Below are 22077 nucleotides of genomic sequence, written 5' to 3'. Positions count from 1 at the left end.
TCCCTCCCCCACTCACTCTGCTCCAGACTTCTGCTTCCTTGCCATTCCTGTACCACCTACCTCAGGACCTTTGTACATGCCAACCTCCCTGCTTAGTACACAATCACACTCCCTCCTGGCTTTCTCCCATGCCTTCTCTGGAATCCTCACACAAGTACTGCCATGTCACCAAGGCCATACCTGACCACATGCTCTTGGTTCTCCCAATCCCCTTGCAACTTGTAGGGTTTCTTTTGGCTCCCTGCCCTGTTCTCCACTACCATGCTTACTGTGTTCATTGCTCAATTTCCACTCCCTCCCTTGGAGTGTAAGTCCCAGGAGCTTGGATTGCCGTCTATCTAGTTAGCTCCAGTATCTACAGCACCCAGAATAGCACTCAGTGCAGAGTCGATGCCCAATAAATAACTGCTGAATGCACACATGAGAACAGCTCTAATCCACCAGGACCAGCATCACGATGCTCTACGGCCTGCTGCTTTCCTTCTTCCCACATGGGAAGAGGGACCCTGCCCACTGGTCCAGCTCCTCGTCCACCTGAGATGTGCTGACCTACTTATCCTGAGTGAGGATTTTCCATTGCCCACTGCCAGTGCTCAAGAGCAAGGTGGGCCAGGAGGCTCCTCAGACCTGAGATCTGGAACGGCACAGAGGGGGTCTGGGAAACACTGGAGGAGTCTGCTGACATGTCGCTAGTGCTCCAAGAAAGACAGCACACAAAGATAGTTAGCCAGTATTGGGGAGCTAGGCTTATCCCAGCCACATAGAAGTAAAGACAGAGGAAAAGAGAGAGAGAGAATGAGAGAGAAAGGGAGGGAGGGAGGGAAAAAGGGAGGGAAAGAGGGAGGGAAGGAGGGAAAGGAAGGGAAGAGGGAGAGAGGGAGAGAGGGAGAGAGAGAGGGAGAGGGAGAGGGAGAGGGAGAGAGAGAGAGAGAGAGAGAGAGAGANGAGGGAGAGAGGGAGAGAGGGAGAGAGAGAGGGAGAGGGAGAGGGAGAGGGAGAGAGAGAGAGAGAGAGAGAGAGAGAGAGAGAGAGAGAGAGAATTACAAAAGGATTTGGGTTCCAGCCACCATGGGGCCACAGAACACAGAGTCCCCAGGTCCTAAGTCTCAGGACCTGCGACAGTGGCTACATTTTAACAGCCATAATGGGCTCCTGGACTTGTCTGTCCGGCTCACAGGTCACCAGCAGCAGAGGCTCAAGCCTGGGGTCTCACCTGCCTGAGTCCTGGCTTTGGGGGATTGTGCAGTCTATGGAGCCACAGTACCAAATGCCCAGGATATCCTGCAAGCGACGGAGAGGTTCATAAACGTCCAGGCATTGTGATCCCAGGGGCTCAGCAACATATTGGACTCTAAACAAGTTTTCTACTGCACTGCCTTGCCCCCAGGCTTCCTGGAACCAGGAGTAATGTAAGCTATAGTGAAAGATTAGGGTCAAGGACACCAGAGACCAGGACACACCTGTCATGTGTTGGTGTATGCTCCCCAGAGTCCCCCAAAGTATGCTGAAGTGTAACCCCTGGCAGCTGACCTCAGGTCTTCACCGAAAAACTTAGTTGAGCTGTTCTCCACTGGGACTCTAATCATGACTGGGTCTTTATGAAGAGGAGAAAACAAACATGGGGATAAAGAGGAAAGCCGGCTATTGACAGGTGCAAAGATGGGGCACCCGGCTACAGATTCAGCCAGCATCTGCAGAGCTCCCTGAGAGCCTGGAGGGGCAGCTCCGACTGTGGCCTTAGAACCGGGAGAATGAGTTGGTTTATTCTTAGCCAGACCATACTTGGCCTCAGTCCGCAGTCACCAGCCAAGCAGCCTCAGTACCTCCTGTACCGTCCACTCCTGCTCCTGGCCCAGAAGCCCCTGAGGGAGCCAGGGGTACAAGGCTTTGGCTGGTGGGCTCCAGCCTCCATTCTGTGGTTGTAAAGCAATGGGAGGGGCAGAATCCAAGACCTCACGTCTGACCTCTTAGCCTGGAGGTCCCAGAGGAGGGGTCAGAGCTGGAGTACAGCAAGACTTCAGAAGTAATGAAGCCTGCACTGTACTCATGAGTGACTTAGCCAGACCCAGCTTGGCCTCCCAGCTATGGTGGATGGGCAAGGACCCTGCATGCTGACTATCTTTGAGTTGGTAGGTAGGTAGTAGGGCTCTGTGGATCCACAGGACCAGCTCTGTTTGGGGTGGGCAGTGATGAGACTCAACTGACTTGCTCATTAGAGGCCCCCACAGGCCAGATTCCCTCTTCTCTAGCCTGTCTTTTGCTCACCCAATCCCACCCTCAGGTTCCTTGTTTTTCCCCACCTCACCTCACACCACCCGCAGGCTTGTTCATGGATGGGCACTCCCAGAGGAACCAGACAAGGGTCTTAGGCATGATTCCTACCTGGTACTCCCTTCCCAGAGACCCCCTAAAGAAGCTCACCTCTTGCCCTTGATTCCTCTAGGTCAGATCAACAGCTTAGTGATCAGCCAGTCTGTCTGTCCCCTCCTTACTGCTTCAGGTGAACAGCACATCCCCCATCCCCCGCCAAAGGGCCTGTACCCTTACTATGCCATTGATGTGGCCCTCTTGAAGACTTTTTCTAGGGAACCCCCTTCTACCGTTGACCCCACATGGCTTCCTGCCAGGTCCCCACTTTCACCCTGCGAAGTAGGGAAGGTCCTTTGGTGTTTGCTCATCAATGCTCTATGTCCAAGGGTGTTGGCCACACTTCCTCCATCCTCCTCCCACTCGCGCTGTGGCTCACGAGCACCTGGGGAATATTGTGTGAAAGGAGTGATTGGTAAATCCTCAGTCCACCCCTGGCTAGACAGCGAAGGTGAGCCCTGGCAAGAGGAAAGGAGTACCCAGGAAGGACAGGAGTAAGGGACAAGGGACCAGAGTATTGTGGAGGGTGGCTGAGGTGGAGGAGTGGAGGGCAATGTGGTCTGGGACCCATATTCCAGAAGAAGATAGATAGGCCATGGCATCTTCTTCTACGTCCAGAGAAGGGTGGGAACGAGGGAGCAAGCCATACGGCTCCTGTCCCTCTTCGCCTCCCGCGTGGAGGCTGATGGAGACAACACTAAGCTGGTCAGGGGTTGGGCAACGCCCAGGGAACAGCGTGAGAGCTGGGCTATCTTGCCACATAGGCAGTCACACCCGGCTTAGCCTCTCCTAGGGTGCTCTTTACTCACTAAGTGACAATAGAGCTCCAGTCTCTCCCCGGCAATCCTCCCATGGGGGTGAGGCCGCCCAGTCCCCCTTTGCTTCCTCTGGCCAAGCTTCTGGGTCAGGGATTCATCATCATATGCCCTCCATCGCCTGCCTGCATGCCACCATGAGCAGACCGGACCAGTATGTACTTGGAAACACACAGCAAACACTGTTCTAAGAGTTGTGGAAGCAAGTAGTGTTTTTAGAACCCTCCACAACAACCGTCTGTTAAAGTGCAGGGGGTAGGGGGATATGTAAGCATTTGCTCATTATCTCTAAAGGGCTGAATTCAGAGCCACAAAGAGAGATGCGCACTAGTGGCGCTGGGTGGTGGCAGTAGGGGTGCAGCCACTTCAGAGCAGCTCAGGAGGATTGGCACTCAACAGAGAGGAGCCTTGGCACACACCCTATAGAAACTTACATGGCACGCATCATGCCACCAAGAATGCTCAGAGTGCCAGGGGACCAGTAAGCCCATACCAGAAGTCAGCAATGTCAGCCCATGGGGATACACAGACGACTGCAGGGACATGTTATTGGCTTGATCTGGGAAGGTGCACTACAGACAGCTGTGAAGGCAGCGCAGACAGATCTTATAATGTGGCGGGAAGAACACAGTAGTAAGTTTACATGCATGATCATAGCCGTGGAAATGAGACCATGGTAGGAAACAATGAGGGATGCTGAACAACTAGAAAGGGGCATAAGCAAGGGCTGTGCATCCTGGTGCGGCGTGATTTAAAGAACCACATGTGTTGGCTGCCACTCATCTGACTACTTAAGATGTCTATACTTTGCTGTGCATAAATTCCTCTTCGGCAGAATAAAGTCCATTGTTAATAGTGACAGAAATATAGTTAGTAAAGTTTGCTCTTCACAATGGAGTGGGATAGTGTTCCTGAAACTATTTTTTTAAGATGTATTTGGGATTTGAAAATGAGAGTGAATGATACATTATGGATAATAAGAGCTAGGCTTCTCACTGTTAGGCAAGGGAGGTCCAAACATTGAAAATAGGGCAGTTGGATTGTGCGGCGCTGCAAAGAAGTATGCCTGTGAGCAACTGGGTTCACAAAAATGGGTGCATGTGGATGGACGGATGATGGATGGATGGGTGATGGATGGATGGATGGATGGATGGATGGATGGATGGATAATAGGAAGGAGAGTAGATAGGTGGGTGGACACATGAGTGGTTTAGTGGTTAGATGGATGGATGGATAAATATATCACATACATTTATGTGCACACAGGTGAACACAGTACTTTATCAGCATGGGCCTATGGTTTCATAGACACACATCCTTCCCTCCACCTTCACCCTTTTTCCTCATCGATAACTGGAGTATCGTTTTGTGTCAACGAGGGTCTGAAACTGACAGTGGCACAGCAGGCTCAACTAGCTTCCCGATAGGATTTCTAAACACTTTCCTCGGAGGGAAAGCTGAATCTTGGCCTAGATGAGGAAAGAACAAATTGAGCCTGGGATGGTACCGTGGCTGGATATGAGGGGCTCCAGGAATGATGAGGACAACTGAAAAAGACAAAAGACAGCTCCATGAGCTCCACAGGTCAAAACGGGAGCCATTTGGCTATCGAGAGCAACCAGCAATGGCGGTGGACTAAGACTCACAAATAGTAAATAGTTAAAAAAAAAATCACAGTGGACCAGATTTAAGAACAGTAAAAATAAAATCAACAGCTGTGGGTTTTTCTTTTAAGGAAAAAAGAAATATGAAGAGAGCTGAAGGGGACAGGGAGAGAGGAGAAAGCTTTTCTTGTACAGTAAAACACTCGTTGTAAGTGCCCATGGGTCCGATGCCCTAAGAGGACCAAGGGCGGAAAAGAAGATTGCCAGCATCACCAATGAAGGGCATGGTATAACCAGCCTATGCCCTAGTGTGACAGAGACAAGGCCTGGCTATCAAGACTCCAGGCAGACGTGAGCAAAGCAATGTGTGCAGTGAGTGTATCATGTGACTGGGGTAGAGTCGGGCCTGGGAGATAAGCTCTCAGAACAGGGCACCTCTGGCACCTGGAAAGCTTGGCCTGGGTGTAGGGTGGATAACGCTGGGTCAACACTGCAGCTCTCGGTTTCGGTAAGTGCACTGTGGTTATGGGAGAGAATGCCCTCATTCTTAGGAATGACACACGGAAGAAATGGGCAAAGAGACACAATGCCTTCACCCACAGCCGCCCACAGCAGTTGTGACACACTGCATGTAAATATTTATGCATATTGACAGTCAGATATATGGGTAGTAGATAATAGATGGGATGGGTGGATGGATGGATGGATGGATGGATGGATGGATGGATGGATAGAAAGACATACAGAACACTGGCTCGGCATATGGATAGACAAATATACAGATGATGAATGGAACAGATGATGAATGGATGGATAACTGGATGGACAGACAGATACATAGTTGGATCGATGGATGGATGGATGGATGGAAATGGGTACATGGGGAGAATATATGACTGGACAAGTAGATGGAGAGGCAGATAGAAAACTGGATAGATGGGTGCATAGAGAGGCGGATAGATAAATGGATGGACAAATAAGTAGACAGACAGATAATTGGATAGATGAATGAATGGATGGACAATAGGTATATGAATGAATGTATGTGTAGGTGGAGAGATGGGAAATGGGTGTGTGGGTGGACAACAGATGAATAGATAACTAGGTAGACAAATAGATGGACAGATGGATGTATGAACAGACGGGTAAACGAATAGACAGGTGGATAGATGGATGGACTGATAGATGAATGGATGGATGGATAAGAAGAAAACGGAATGATGCAGAGAGAATGAATGTTATCAGTATTCCTGGGAAGGTACAAGCATTCTCTGAATTGTTTCTGCAACTGTCATCTAAATTAGATACAGTATTAAAACGAAATACAACAGAGGCCCGAAGCCTAGAGTATGTTCTGAACAGCTCCTTGGCCTACACTTGAACTTATACTGGTAAGGTGATTTGGGCTAGTGTCCTTGGCAGCTTCCAGGCAGTGCTGCCCACCAGAGAGCCTGTAGTACTGGGGCTTTCAGACACCCCTTACCCACGACTCTAGGAAGGGGCAGTGCTCTGGCATAACCCACAGATGGTCTAGAGGTTGACACTCCCAGATAAGGCCCATGTCCTACCCATCTCTTGCTCTTGTCACCTTCCCCTGGTGATTCCTAAGTTGGGTCCTGGGGGATAAACTGGTCAGTACTAACATGTAGCCCGCCTGCATTCTGGGGGGTCTTCCTAACAGGCCCTGAACTTTAGAGGGCCATAGGAACCATGACATTATAGGTGCAGGTGGAGAGGACTGAGCTAGAGTCCAAACCCCTGATGGCAGGGTCTGGATAAACTCTGGGGAGTTGGCATCAAAACTGAGTCAAACGGCAGGTCACACGTTTGGCAAACAGAGTTGATTGTAGGGTTGAAAACATGCCTGAGCCCCGAAAACAAAGTGAGTGGGTGTTCCGTAAACAGCACCCAGGTAAGGTGCTGTCGGTTGAGTCAGCCGGGCCAGCCCAGTCAGATCTAGATAAGAGCACCTTGTCTGCAGCCCCACCTCTGTGTACAGCTCACCCAACTGGCCCTGGTGGCCCTGCAGCTAAGACTTCACCACTTCACCAAGCCTGTTCCTTCCCCTGGCACAAAGGAAGCGGAGTCCTTGGCAGGCATTTAAAGGGCCCAGCAAATCTCATGCCCCATTCTCTGCAGCCCAACCTCCTAGAAGGAGGGCAACAGGAGGCACCTTCTGCATTCTTTGCAAAGCTGTTGCAAAGGCAGCTGGGATACCAGCCCCACATAGTTAGGAAGTGAATTCCTCTGGGCACCCAGAGCCACAGGATCTCAGCCACAGATACCCACGTGTGGGACTCATGCTACTAAGGCATGTGGGGCTTCCATGGTGCCCTCAGGGCCCCTGATCTGCCCACTCCTGCGGGAGTGATGAGCTACATGTCAATCATAACAGGTGAGTCTGGCTCCAGAAGGCTCCACAGAATCAACAGGATGAGGTTCTGGCCACCTGTGTGTTTGCCTGGTGCCAATGCTCTTGCCTAATGCCTATTTCCAAAATTGCGGAGGATAACAAATGACCTAACAGTGAAACAAAATCCTTTTGTACATGTGAACCTCAGCAAACATCATGCGCATCTGCTAGGGACCAGCCCACGCTCAGCCTCCCATAGAAGTCTCCAGAATGTAAGGCTCTGCATGCCAGCAGCCTTCACACAGGCACTGTGGGGTCAACAGTCCACTCAGCCCCTGAACAGCGGGCCCTGGGGAAAGAACCTACAGCCGGCACATGACCGTGAGTTTGAAATAAGTCACTCTAGAAATTCAGTCTAGAATTGCAGCCCTGGTGTGACACAGAACAGAAAGAAACTTCATTCCCGAAGAAGGTAGGCTTTGAAAATAGCGATCACTCAGGGGAAGAGAGGGAGATGTTCCCTGAAAGTGGAGAGGCCAAGAGGCAGAAGCTAGAGAGGTTGGGGCCAGCACCCATGCAGGTGGTGCGCTGACTCAGGCTAGGGAGGAGCCAGAGGCGGGACCCTTGCTGAGCAGGCCAGGCAGGAGAGTTGGTTTTAAAGCCACAACTAAGCAGAGGCTGCAGCCAGTGGAGCCAGAGGCATTATGCTGTGTGCTCTGATTCTCTTGTCTGGTCTCCTGGGGGCCACCAAGGCCAGCCCCATCTCGGGCCCCCAGGAGTGTGCCAAGGGCTCCGAGGTATGGTGTCAGGATCTGCAGGCAGCTGCGAAGTGCCAGGCTGTGAGGTTCTGCCAGAGTGCTGTCTGGAGCAAGCCCACAGTCAGGACCCTGCCCTGCAGTATATGCCAGGATGTGGCAGCCGCTGCTGGTAACGGGATGAACCCAGATGCTACAGAGTCTGACATTTTGGCATCGCTAATGAAGACCTGTGAGTGGCTTCCGAGCCCGGAATCTTCAGCAAAGTGCAAGATGATGGTGGGCAACCATAACACAGCTGTCCTGGGCATGCTCAGTGGAACTGCAGGGAGTGCCCTGGCTCCGGTATGTACTGCGCTCACCCTCTGTGAGCCACTACAGAGGTACCTAGCCACTGCCACCTCAGAGAGCCCGCCAACCCAAGAGGATGCAACTGAGGTGATGGCTCCATTCTTGTCCAATGGGGCCCTCAGCTTCCACCCGTCACAGATGCTTGGGGGTGCTGTATGCCAAGATTGTATCCAGCTGATCTCCCGACTCCAGGGTTCTCTAGAGTCTAACTTGACCTCGGCAGAGGTAGCTGTCCAGGATCAGTGTGAATCCCTGGGGTCTGGCCTGGTTGAGCTCTGCAAGAACTATATCCGCCAGCAGTTTGTCCCCGCCAAGCAAATGCTGCAGATTCTCCACCCACAGGAGGTCTGCAGGAAGGGGGGCTTCTGTGAGGAGCAGAGAGAGCCTGCCCACCGGCTGGCTCAAATGGCCGCTGTGAATGGAGTTCCCTCTCTGGAGATGGAACTGCCGAGGAAGAATGAGATGCAGATGCAGTTGGGCCTGACCTGTGATGTGTGCTTGAATGTGATCCAGGAGATGGACAAATGGCTCATGACCAACAGCACAGAAGCCCTCGTCACCCATGCTCTGGAACGAGTATGTTCCATAATGCCCGAATCTCTGGTCCAGCAATGCATCACCCTGGTGGAGACCTACAGCCCCAACTTGGTACAGCTTGTGACCAGGGTCACCCCAGAGAAAGTGTGTGAGACCATCCGGCTGTGTAACAACAGAAGGCAGGCCAGGTCCGTTTCCAGGGCTGAGGCAACCACACCAGCCCTGCTGGTGGATGAAGAAAACCAGGGCAGCTTCTGCCAAGGATGCAAAAGGATACTGGGCGTATCTTCCCAGAATCTGGATCGCAAGAGCACCAAGAGGGACATCCTGAATGCCTTCAAAGGTTGCTGCCGCATCCTGCCGCTGCCCTACGTGCTGCAGTGCAACCGCTTCGTAGCGGAATATGAACCTGTGCTCATAGAGAGCCTCAGGTTTATGATGGACCCCACGGACCTCTGCAAGAAGATGGGGGCCTGCCACAGCCCCAAGATCCCACTTCTAGGCACGGATCAGTGTGTCATGGGCCCCAGCTTTTGGTGCAAGAGTCCAGAGGCTGCTGAGATGTGCAATGCCGTGGAACACTGCCAGCGTCTTGTGTGGAAAAAGCCAGATTCCGAAGTCAAAGAGCAGCCATGACTGCGGCCACCAGAACCCAAAGCCTGCCGGGGCTGATTCCTCCTGCAGGCTTCTACCTCCCAAGGGGACCATATGAGGTGGGTGCTACCCCACCCCCATGTCATAGATGAAAAACTGAAGTTCTGGAGTTCTGGGGAGGGAGTCAGGGGTGAGTGGAGCTGACATTCAAAGCCGTGCTCTCCTGACACTGGACAGCTTCACCTTTCTGTCTCTGCCCTAAACTGTCACCCCCGCCATAAACAGGAAGTCCTTGCCCCTGCCCCTGTAAGCCACCGTCTCCGGCCCTGCTGTGGTGCTGATGGCCTGGGGAAACCTGTCAGTGGCTTCCCGTGTGGGTGAACACCCAGCTATAAGCCAAAGCAGTTGCAGAGGGAAGGGTTGAGGGGACTGCCACTAGTCAGGCAAATGGCTTAGCAATAGGTCGGGGTGGGCATTGGGTATTCTCAGGTTGGGATCTCTGCGGCTGGTTCCCAGTGGGGTAGCTGGAACATGAGTGGCATTTTCTAGGGGAAGGGGCCTGGGTTATTGGCTACCACCAATGAGAGGTATTTGGACTTCAGAGCACTCCTGTCCGTGTCTTGTCCCACCAAGGGGAATCTGTCCTCTCACTTAGACTCCAGTCATCCTGGTGCTAAGTAGTCTGGGGTGTGCTTAAAATTAGGGGAACAAACCCCGCTGGGCAAGCTCCGGGGAAGGCCTGAGGGGTATGGAATGGCTGTGGCATGGGCCACAGCAAGAGCTCCACCCTCGTGAGCAGGCCCTTTATCTGCTGAGCCTCAGTTTTTCTATCTGTAGACTAGAAGGATCGTGCCCGCCTCAAGGCGATGTTGAGACAATTCTAGATGTCCTCAAGCTCTTTCCCTTAGAGACCAGCACCCATTGGCCCATCAGGATCAGGAAAGCCTATCTTGGGAATCAATAGGGCCTCTGGGGAATCTGACCAAGCAAGCATTATATAAACCAGAAGCTCTCTTCAAATGATGTTTGCTGTTTTTATTCTAATGAAAGAACGTGGTCCCCGGGGCTCCAAAATCCCCTCCTCACCACCTCCCATGGGTGTTTTCTTACAGAGGGAAGCTTCCTTTGGGGGCACCGGTCTGTTTCAGGTACCCACTGCCTGTCTCTCCTGTGTGTAGTCTTCAGTATCTCATGAGTCCCTCACTGACAGCCCCTGAGGGTGATGTCGCCAAGGCCTCAAGCCCAGCACCAGACCTGCATGTAGCTGATGCCCAAACATCTGTGATGTGCACTCTAGTTCCCTTGCATGGTCACCATTGCCTGGGTGGGGATGAGACTACCTTGGCCTGGCTGCCCAGTAATGTGGGTAGATTCTTTCCTAAGGGCCCCACCTGGCTTCTTAGGCAACTGAACTGGGCCACCATCCAGGAACATGGGCATTCCTAGCCAGAATTTCTAGAATCCTGTGTGCTGGCACTGTCGTCTGGATGGACCTGGGTTCCCCTGATCAGCTCTGAGCAAGATAAGGGAGTAGGAGGCAGTGAACAAGCTGCCTACTGGATGGCCATGCACAGTTGTAGCCTTGTGGATCAAGCAATCCCAAAGCACAGCTTGAGGTTGCCATAGTCACCACTCAATGCTCGTTCATCTCTCCCCAGGAGACCTGGGCCAGAGCAGAGTGGAGGCCCCTCCTCTGTCCTGGCAGTGATCCCAAGGGACACTTTCTAACAGTTGTATGTGACATCTCATGGCTTTCTTGACCTGACATTTCCAGAGAGACATCACCAGTCAGATAGGCCTGGCCTGCCAGAGACCAGGAGGTGCTAAGAGCCATGTCCTTTCTTTGTCTCTGGGCCCATTTCACTGCCTCCAGAGTTACAGTTGGGGACAGGCAGGATGGGGGTGGGGGCTCTCCTCATCCCTTCTTTTGACTCTCACACAAGCTCCAGGCCTGGAGCCAGCTGCTTCCTCAGACCACTGATCAAATATGTCCCCACATACACATGGCCCACAGGAGCCTGTCTTGGAACACTCCTGGCAAGAGCCCCACAGGCCCACTGTCGACTGCGGCTGGCAGGGAACATATTTTCTATGCCCGGTCACAGGGACTCCACCTGATCAACACTCCTGAATCTTTACTCTTCCTGCACCTCATGGTGGAAGGCAGAGGGACAAGAGGAGAGAAAGACGAGCCCAACGGGGGTAACAGAAACAGTTTACTCAGACCCACAAATTCACCTAGTGGCTCAGCAGAGGGACAAGGACCAACGGGACAACCTTGCATTCTGCTTGCTTCAGAAGGGACCTCGAGAAGAGCAGCTGTCCTCACCACGCCTGAAAGCGGTACAGATCCTTCCTGTGAGGGTGGGAAGCGGGACATTAAACATGCAGAAACTGGAGTTGGAGACCACAGTGCCCGAATTAAGGTGGAAGCAGAGGCTCTGGAAGGCTGACCAGGTGCACAGATGTCAGAAACTCTTACTACATGGGCCATGGGGATCCATCAGATGCCACCATCCAGCATAGATCTAGACAGGTAGGGACTCTGTCAGGGTCCATGGCCTCCAAACTCCTGGCAGGTTCAGGGTCTGGCAACTGGTTCATTTGCTAAAAACATTCTTCAAAATGATAGGTCAGTAACAAATGTTGGCCTAATGGAGATGGGCTCCCCCAGGTCACAACCCAGTCCAAGAGGGATGGCCTTGTGAGAACCCTGAACCCCTGCTCACCCCTCCAATGGAGCTGGAATCTCAGGGCTGCCCCTGTGGGGGCTTCGCATGAGTCCGTGCTGAAGGCTCCACAAGGTGAGTCTAAAATCCACTGCTGACCTGAGCAAACACACCTATGGGTTAGGCTGGGCCCCTCCACCATCTGGGAAGGAAGGGGTAAGGCCTAGGCATCTCAACACCAACATGTGACTGGGAAGCCTTGCTGCTGCCTACGAGGTTTCCACCAACCTGGGAGGGACCAGACACCTGTGGGATTCTGACCTGGGAGGGTGACTCGCAACTTAAGCTGCTTATTAGGACAGAAGGAACAGTTTCGGAAGACAAGGGAAAGTCACACCACTTCTGAACCAGTTTCTCAGGTTGGCAATCCCTAGACCACAAGAGAAGAAAGCCCCAAGAAGGGAAGAAGAGAGAGTGACCATTTTGGTAGGCAGGATTCTTTGGGACTTGGATCCAGTGATAGCATCTCAGGAGGGAAGACACTTAGGACACTGCCCAGGACCACCCAGGCCAGTCCTATGGGACTCTGGAGACTGTGGTCATTTCACAGTGATCAGGATCAGGGGTTTGGTGAACACAGCAAGACTGAAAACCTGCCGGCTGCCAAGCTGGCTGGATGTAGTGCTGGCCTCTGCAGGGATGAAGCCCAGGGAGGGGCCCGTGTAGCCTGGAATCCAGAAGCCACACCTGAACCTGTATGTCTGGGTTCCCTGGTTGTCTGAGTTGGGCCCACAGGTGGCAGAAGGTTCATGAAGATCAGAGATCTATTCTGTCCCCACGCAGGCAGCACCCACACCAGATTCCCCCAAAGCATCTATAGAGACCTCACAGCCTGGATTCCCTCAAACTCAGGTTACAATACTGTTCTCAGCACATGCCAGCTGAGTGACCCTACGTAGGTAAATGGGAGCCAGTCACAGTGACAATATGGTGGGAGAACTTACAGGATCTCTAAGGCAGACAGCCTCTCCCGGTGCCCGTTCAGGATGCGACTACAACCCTTGCCCTGCTGGCTTCTCTTGAGACTCTCCTAGAGAAAGCCATGCCAGCACAGCGCTTCTTGGTGAGCTGCTGTAGGCACCCACGCTGGGGGTTGCGTGCTAGCAGAGACAGCCACCCCCGCCACCAGGGGTGGTGCAATCAACACACTTGGAGACTCAAAGCAAGCCACTCGCTCTTTCCTCATGGCCCCTTACTCCCTCAGCACAGAGGATCAGGTACATCCAGGTTCCATACGTAGCTCTGAAATCAGGATTAGCATCTAGGAAGGGCCGACAAATGCATGAAGTCATCAGAGGTCAGAGCACACTTCTGGGGTCAAGGGATTCCCAGGCTGAGGTGAGTGAGTCATAGACAGAGCCCCATAAGCCTTCCTGCCTGGAGACACCCCACTTTTGGGGGCTTACTTCAGGGGGAAGGGAACCAGAGACTCAGAACTAACAGAACGTTCTAAAAACCAGGCATCCAGAAACAGCAGACTTGCCACTTTCCAGTCTATACCTCAGTGTCCAGCCCCAGCCACTCAGCATGGCTGAGGAATACACGAGGGTTTGGGAGGGTGATAAGCCACAAGGCCAGAGCTCTTGGGGAGAGCTGGAAATGTCCCATTTGCTCTGTGGTGCCCACCATGCCCTCTCGGGTCACTACCCACAGATCCAAAAGCTCCTATAAAATTTCAGGACTCCAGATCCCTAAACAGCAGAGAGCCACTGCAGTCACATGATGGTGGAGAGAAGACGAAGGTGACACCTCTAACCCATTCTGTACCCAGGGACATGGCTTGACAGCTTGAAGCTGGCCATGGTAGGGGACTTCAGTGTTGACACAGAATAAAACTACACACTGGGCCGGGAGACTCCTACTCTTCCACGCCCTCTGGCCTTCATACACTCAGAAGACACTACCGTTTCCAAGACCTGAGACATGAGAAGTCGCAGAAGGCACCACACCCTGAAGGAACTACAGGATGATGCCCAGGCTCCCTGAGTGTTGTCCCAAGTCAGGTGCTGGGTGAGGGTGAGGGCTAGGCCATCCAAACAAAATAGCCCGGGCCGGCATCTTAGGTTGAAGGAAGTAGCCCAATGCTCAGCTTTCCACCAGTATGTGTGTGGGCGGCAGGGGGGGGGGATTAGGAGGTGGGGCTTTCTACGCCCTTGAGAGGACTGACTCTATCCCACAGGCTATACTGGACCAGCAGCCCTTGTCAAAGCGCAGAGATGGGAGCGATGGGGCCTCGGGGTGGGGAGGTGGAGGGGCACATGACCGTGACAAAGAAGGTCGCGGCTCACTCAAGCCTGTCACACAAGCCTGTTAACATGCACAGCAGATGAGCCACATACAAAGAAACAAAGCCAGCGACGACATTTGGAAAAGAAAATGACATTAAAATAATGTCAAAATAATAGGAAAATTTTAAGCATTGTATGTAAATTTCAGGAGACGGCGAGAAACTCAGTAGAGAGCAAACAAGAGGGGTGACGGGATCTCAGGGGAGAGATGCTTCAGGCAGAGTCTGCAGCAGCTCTGGGGGGGCTGGGGGGACGACAATCTCCTGGAAGCTGCCTTGTCAAGGTTAGAGGGCTCGGAACAGAGCTGAGCTAGAGCACAGATGGGCGTGGACGGGCAAGGGAGGTGGGGAGCTAGAGTAAGAGAGGACCTGGCTTTGGATGCCTAGCCGGGGGCAGGAGGTCGAGGGTCCCGGGGGTATGTCCAAGGGTTGGGGGGTATGTCCAAGGGCCACATGGACCTTTGTCAGAGGTCATTTTCAAGCTGGGCACAATGAAGGGCTCACAGATAGGAGCACGGGGACCTCGTTATGGCTAGGGCCGGTGTCCAGGTGGGAGTTGCTGGGACCGGACAGGAAGGTTCAAGCTGCGGAACAGAGAGCTACAGGCACAGGCTGATAACAGAGGAAACTGACCCAGCTCCAGCTGTGACGTGTGGTACCCTGCAGAAAAGTGGCTATTGCTGTGTCCCAGGGCAGATGGGCATTTGGAGCACCAGAGGATAAAGACTTCCCAGGTCACAAAGCCAGCCCACAGAGCACCCTGCTTTGCATGTGGGTGAGGTGGTCAGAGAGGAGACAAAGGTCAGGAAGGACTGGGCACGGCAGTTGTTTCCAGAGAGGCAATGGGAACACGGTGGCAGAGGTTCTGGATCACTTGGGGGCTAGGACAGTGGCTGTCACTTGCTACCCCCAGTGCCTGGTGGAGCGCAACCATGGGCCTATCATTTTGGAGGTACCCACAACCAAAGAGATCCACAAGAGTTGGGAACCTGGTCCCTCCGTCCCATCCCTGTAAGGAACAGGTGTTTCTCAAAGAATGATAAAAAAAATTATATTAGAACCATCTGAAGCCAGGCACTGGCCTATCCATTCTACATCCATTACCTGGACTCCAAACCAAGGCCACACATTCATCTCCATTCCATAGACATGGGCTCAGAGACAGTTAGCAGCTTTCCCAAGGTCATGTACGTAAAGCCAGAACTTGAATTCAAATCTCCAATCTGAGCGCCTGGGCTTGGCCTGCCTGGAGGAGATGGAGAAGCTGTGGGTGGACTCCCTGATACAGAAGGGAGATGGTACAGGGTGAGACCATTCCCTCTGATCACACGAAGCCCTACTGCTTTCCACAGGCCTCCAGCCAGCAGTCTTGCTGGGGACCTAAGTCAAATTTTAAATCAAATGCCGCACGGTGCAGAAGGCACTGAGTAGCAGAGCCTGCGTGTGCAAGAGAGAACCAGGAGCAGGGCCAGAGAAGACTCCTCCACAGAGGGAAACAAAGCCAAACAGAAGTGATGGCGGCCATCTGCTGGTACAACATTTCAAAGCGCAGGTAGCCCCCTGCCGTCCTCAGGATGGTGGGCGTAGAGACAGCAGGTGGCTCAGTGCCAAGCCTGTGAACTACTTAAGCTTCATGTGGCATCACACATACCACACAGGCCTGGCAGGTGGCAAGTTCTGAATTCCAACACCCTCCCTGGGGTGCCGTTGCTGTGAGTTTAGCTGGTGAGTGGGTTCTAAGCTACAAGGCAAGATTGGCGGAACTAGGAGAGGGTATGGGGTTGAGTCTATGGAGGACCAGAATCACTGTCCGAGGCCACACTTGAACATCTGCCTCCTGTGACACCTGCCTCAGGTCCTCCAGATGTGCTCTGTGCTTTGCCAGGCCTTGCACATCAGGGATCATGGGACCCTGAAGAGAGGGGGACTGTTGCTGTGAAACTAGCAATGGTGGGCACTGAAGAAGGATTCCCAGAGTTCTACAGTCAGTCCATGGAACAACCTTTTCTGCACATGGGTCTTGCTGACCCTAATGTGAACAGTGCCACTAAGGCCAGGTTCTACCAGGCCCGGCCAGGTGGTCACAGTAAGTGCGTCCCTAGGTGCACAGTGCATTATGATTTTGATCCTCCCTTGTATTAGAGCAGACATGTGATCGAGCCTGAGACAAGAGGGCAGGGCTTCCCACGGGCTGTCCTTGTGTTCTGAACTCCTCTGTCTGAAGCAGGCACAGACTAGATACCCAGAACTAGGGAGTATGTAGAGCCACAATATGGAAGGAACCTGGGTCCTTGTCATGCTTAGAGGAGAGCTGTCAGAGGACACCAGCTGGTAACTCGTCTGGTGGTCTTTACATGAACAAAACACCATTGGCGAAGCCTCTGGTTTGCTGGGGTACAGTTACCTGGACTAGGTGCAGCATGCCATCTCTGAGTCTAGCTTCTATTCTGCCCACCTCTATCTCACCCTCCAATGTTTGTGGAGAGCAGTTGGGATGGGAGTACTCCCCTGGGAGAGATCTGTCCCTGCACTCAAAGAACAAGGCCTGAAAGAATTCACATACCCCAGGAGACCATTCTAGAGGCTGAGAGAGCAGTGGCAGAAGCTCCAATAGAAACTGAGTCAGGCAAGGCCCAGTGGTCCCTGATTCAGACTCAACACTGGGGCCCCCTATAGTGGGTCTCAGAGCCACCCGAGGCCTTAGCACCTCCACTCCCAGAGTTGACCCAGACACCTTCAGCGTCCATGGCCAGCTGGTCCCTATAGGGGAAGCCTGCTTAGTAGAAAAACCACCCCCTGGATTGAGTCCCAGCTCCCTTCTCTGCACTAGCTTGGGCTCCAGAGCAGTCTCGGCAGCCTAGAAATAACTTTTTATATCCATAGACCTTCACTCTTCACACTTGGGCCCTGCTGGCAACAATGGTTCCAGTTAGCTCCCGTCTGGTGTTAAATCCGTTTGCAACGGTCTCTATCAGGAAGCAAACCTTTGCCCGGATCTCAGGCCTTTTCTTCTTTGTGAGTTACTTTAAGACACACAGAAGTGATGCCGTGCACGCTCAGAGAGCCTGTCTCCTTTCACCTTCCTGATCCCTGGTCCAGGGCTGTATGTGAGCCCAGGCTAATCTGATGGAGGATGAGGGTCACCTCTCTCATCCCAGGCAGCAGCAAGCTCAGTGCTGGAGGCAGCAGGGCGTTGACACAGAGCCAAGGCATGATGGCTAACATCCATTTTCAGCTCCACAGGATCTAGACCTGCCAGGAGCCAATTCTACATGTGTCTGTGATGCAGTTTCCACAAAGATTTAACAAAAAGGGAGACCCACCTTGAATATGGGTAACTCCATTCTGTGGACTGGGGTGCCGGGCGTAGTGAAAATGAGAAAGTGAGCTGAGCATCAGCGTTCCTCTCTTCCCCTCTTTTCCTCTCTCCGGTTCTTGACTGTGGATGCAATGTGACCAGTTGCCTTGTCCTCCTGGCACAGCTTTTCCACCATAGGGACTGCGTCCTTCCTTAAGTTGCTTTTGTCCAGCATTGATAAAAGTCACTAAGGAAGGTGCTCGGGGTCAGAGGCCTCTGTCCTCACGCAGGATTTAGAGAAGCACAAATATGACTGCTCTTCACCCTGCCAAGCCTTCCTTCAGCCAGGAGACAGTCATACCAGGAGGGAGGGAGGGCCTGCAGGGCTCTTCTTGTCTAAGGGCTCTTCAACTTCCCAGTTACCCAGTAACATCAACAGCAACCTCAACAAACCCGTCACATGCTCACCCATGTCAGAATCCCAGCACCACGACCCCAATGCAGAAGAGAACATCCACTCTCAGGCACTTATTCCAAGCAGACTCCAAGACGCAGGGTGATGCATGCAGGGCCGGGTGCTATGGCTCTTTACATTTCCATCTTTGCCTTAGTGAAAATTAGCAATGACTCAGATGTCTAAAACCGAGAACTTGGTTAAATAAATAATACCTTCTTTAGATCAGGGTGTATTATACAGCCATTAAAAATAGTGGCTGTGAAAACAGTCAGCCCATAAGAAGTGTTTAATACATAATTCCTTTGGGATTCAACATTTATAAAACATGTATATATTTGCATCTTTAAAAGCCTGGCGAGAATATTCACCGCAGATATTAATAGCTTTAATCTCGTGGGGTGGGACTAACAAAGGGATTGCTTCCCCCCTCATCTATTTTTTAGTTTTCTGAAGTTCTGGGATGATTATGAGTTATATTTAGCAGGATTTTTTTTGGTGGAGAATTTTCTAGAGGGCAATCTGTCAACACCCATCCCAAAAACCTCCTAAATGACCATAGCCTTGTCCAGTGTATGAAGGAGCAGAGAGGCCCGGGGGCTGAAAGCCAGAGTGACACCTTGTGGGTGCTGTTCTGCTTCACAAAACCCCAGACTCACCTCTGGTCTGAGATTCTGAGAAAGCAGAGAACACAGGAAGACCAGATCATAGGAAGCAGAGGACAACAACACAAGGAACATGTATGTGGTGGGTTGTTACCCCCATCCTGGGAGATGTGCAGGAAGCACCCGACCACTCAGAGTGGGATATGAGACTGGGCAGGGTTTCTGGGAAAGAAACAGAGGCTACAGGTAGACCCCCCCCAACACAGGCGCAGGCAATAACAGCTCCAGAGGGAAGGTCTCAATGTCTGAAGAGGGTTTGGGCTCAACATAGGCCTGAGACTCAGAATACTAGGACCTCCCCACCAGTACCATCTTCTTTTCTCAAAAGAGCATTCAAGATAGTCATTGTCACATAGACCTAAAAAGAGTTGGGGCTCATCTACCTGAGACAATGCCATTGCAGTAGACAAGAAGCCAGGGCCCATGAAAACAACTAGGTAGGCAACTCTAGGCAAACACTGCCTGCCAAGGCATGCTTTTGACCTGCAGGCCAGCTTCTGGGAGCTGTTGCAGTACATGGGATAAGCCATACCGTAGAGTGATCATCACTCTAGGGTGGCCGTTTAGGTCCAGCAGAGCTGGGTCAAATATTGAGATTATAGAGGATGAGGAGGGAATGGATGAAAGGTAGGCAGCCTGACAGCCAGGGTGAAGCCCATGGTAAATACTGACCAGTCAGGTCCTACTAAGAGGCTGCACTACAGGCCTGGCCAGAAGAGAATGGCCCTCCAGGGCCAGTGCTGTCCCCAGCATTTCTCTGTGGTGTAGTTTAAGCTAACTAAAGAACTGGTGGCTGCATAAACTTGACAGATGTTTAAAAGAGGACCATCAGGGAGGGTGAGGAGGAACAGGGATGACCACTACACAGGCAGAAGAGGAGAGAAGACTATCTTCTTCCAGGAAGCCTTTCATGGTACCATCTTCTCCAGTAGGGTGGCATGGCTAGAGCTTCCCTGCTTCTCACACCTCTTGTCAGTGAGAACTGTTTCACACTGCCATGGGTGATTTCCTCATCTACAGACTCTATACTTAAGAGTCTTGGGTGCCAATTATGGTTTACTCTAACTAAAAGTCTAAAGAATGGATGAATGATAAATGGGTGACCGGGTGGATGATGGATGGATTTATGGATAGATGGGTAGTTGTATGTATGTAGCATGATGAAAAATGATGACTAGATGAGATTACGATGGGATGGTTAGATGGATGGTGGAGGATGAAGGATGAGTTAATGATGAATGGAATGGATAATGGGTGGATGGATGTTGGATGGGTTGGTAGATTTGGAGTGTTGAATAAGTAAGTGGGTAGACGGATAGGTGAAATATGTATATATAGGTAAATGGATGGTTGGATGGATGACAAATGGAAAATGCTGAATAGATTAGATTAATGAAGGGTGGATGGGTAGATGGAGAATGGAGGATGAAGGATGAATGGAAAGGATGATGGATATATGGGTGGCAGATGGATTGGTGGACACTGAAGGATGAATGGATAAGTGAGTAGATGGACAGGTAGAGTAAGCATATATAAGTAGATGAATGGATATAAGAATGATGAATGGATAATAATAGATTGATGATGGGCAGGTGGGTGGGTGGCAGATTAATGAACAATGGATGAAGTGGATGATGGGAACAGGAAGATGATGATGGAGGGAATAGATGGATATTTGACGATAATGGATGAATGAACAGGTAGCTTAATAGGTAGATGGTGAGTGGGGGAATGGATAGGAGAGTTGATAGGTGAGAGAGAATAATGAATTGTTACTGTCTTAGTTACTTCCTTGTTCTGTGATAAAATACCCTTACAAATGAAACTTAATGAAGAAAGGACATATTTTGGCTTACACTTCCAGAGGGATAAAGTCTGTAATGATGGGGAAGACAATGCAGCAAGCAGGGGTGCAGGTGGCAGAGGCAGGAGGCTGTCTGGTTACACTGAATCCACACACAGAAAGCAGAGAATTAACAGGAAATGGGGACAATTGCTCAAACATGAAAGCCAGTGGGGGGGGCATTGCATATTCAAACCATGAAAGATGGACGGGTGAGTGAGTGGATGGTTATACGGATGAATGGAGAATGGTGGGTGAACCAACAGTTTGGTGGAAGGGATGCATGAATGATAGACAGCTGAGCCAGCTGCACAAATGGATAGATGGATGGGCGGAGAGCTATACGGAAGGACAGGTGAGGAAATGGATGGGTGAATGCATGATAAACGGGTGGAGAGATGATAGAGAGGGGAGATGAATGGAAAGATGAGAGGAATGAGAAACCAAAGGTAGAGGAAGAGGTTAGATGAAAGAGGGAGGGAGAGAGGGTGGGAGGGAGGGAGGGAGGAAGGGAGGGAGGGAAGGAGGGAAGGTGTGAAGGAGGGAGGGAGAAAGAGGGAAAATAGATAAATAGGTAGATGAGTAGATAAGAGGCTACAGGGGACTGGGGCCACAGAAGGATGTCCTTAAATTTTCACTACTTCTTTGTCACCCAAATCTTATCCCTGGTTGGTCTGTCCCTAACAGCACATCCCAGTCTGGACATCAACTCAGTATCCTAAGTATTGGAATTATAGGTGGGCACCAGGCCCACAAACTGCTGCTTCAAAACTAATGATTATTTATTGAATAGACTCAAAAGCTTCCAAGTCAGGGCCTCTATTGAGAGCCCTATCTGCCCTGAGGCTCTCTGCATGCACAGGGGCAGATGAGAAGCCATGTGCTGAGGCCACTAGGGGACAGGAGGGATCTCTGACCCCTAAGAAAATTCATATACATTATAGATACCTGTTTTAGATATCATCTTTGTGACAACTGCCATCTTTGGGGTAGAAGCCATCTTTGTAATAACTATGGGATATGGGTCTGGACTGAACCACTGGGATCCTTGAATAGGAGGACCCTGGAATCACCAGGAGGGACAGGGACTCAGCAAGGCTCAAAACCAACTTCTGTGTGCATGTACATGGCATGCCAAAGCCTGGCACACAGGGTACTAACACAAGCCCAACAGTGCAAGACTGGTGCCCTCCAGATGCCACCAAGGACACAGCAGGCTCCTTCGGGGCTCCTCTCTGGAAGCTGTGGCTACACTCGCTCAGCTTTCCCTGTTGACAAGGACCCATCAGCACTCCCATGCTGCGCCAGTCCTGGCATCCAGGCCACTGAGAAATACACTGTATACCCTGGGAGTCACAGCTGCCTCGTGGGCAGGTCAAACACCCTGCCTCCAGCTCTGTCCACCTCTCCCTTCAGACAAACAAG

The 22077-nt window shown here is 51.7% G+C and overlaps 2 protein-coding genes across 3 annotated transcripts in view; one reads left to right on the top strand and one right to left on the bottom strand.

Annotated features, from left to right (window-relative positions):
- Window positions 1-22077, bottom strand: part of Sorcs2 (sortilin related VPS10 domain containing receptor 2) — a 373938-nt gene that overhangs the window by 180911 nt on the left and 170950 nt on the right. The window lies entirely within an intron of this gene.
- Psapl1 (prosaposin like 1) lies at window positions 7835-10344 on the top strand. The gene has a single exon (XM_050141235.1). The coding sequence runs from the start codon at window positions 7844-7846 to the stop codon at window positions 9416-9418; it is 1575 nt and encodes a 524-aa protein (XP_049997192.1). The 5' UTR covers window positions 7835-7843; the 3' UTR covers window positions 9419-10344.

This window comes from Alexandromys fortis, unplaced genomic scaffold (genome assembly GCF_014885135.2).
Source record: "Alexandromys fortis isolate MF-2015 unplaced genomic scaffold, M_Fortis_MF-2015_v1.1 scaffold_7, whole genome shotgun sequence".
NCBI lineage: Eukaryota > Metazoa > Chordata > Mammalia > Rodentia > Cricetidae > Alexandromys > Alexandromys fortis.
Note: the sequence above shows the minus strand (reverse complement) of the source record. Positions and strands in the feature narration are given on the sequence as shown.

Coding starts and splice junctions, on each gene's coding strand:
- Psapl1 (XM_050141235.1), top strand. CDS start 7,844: ATGCTGTGTGCTCTGATTCTCTTGTCTGGTCTCCTGGGGGCCACCAAG.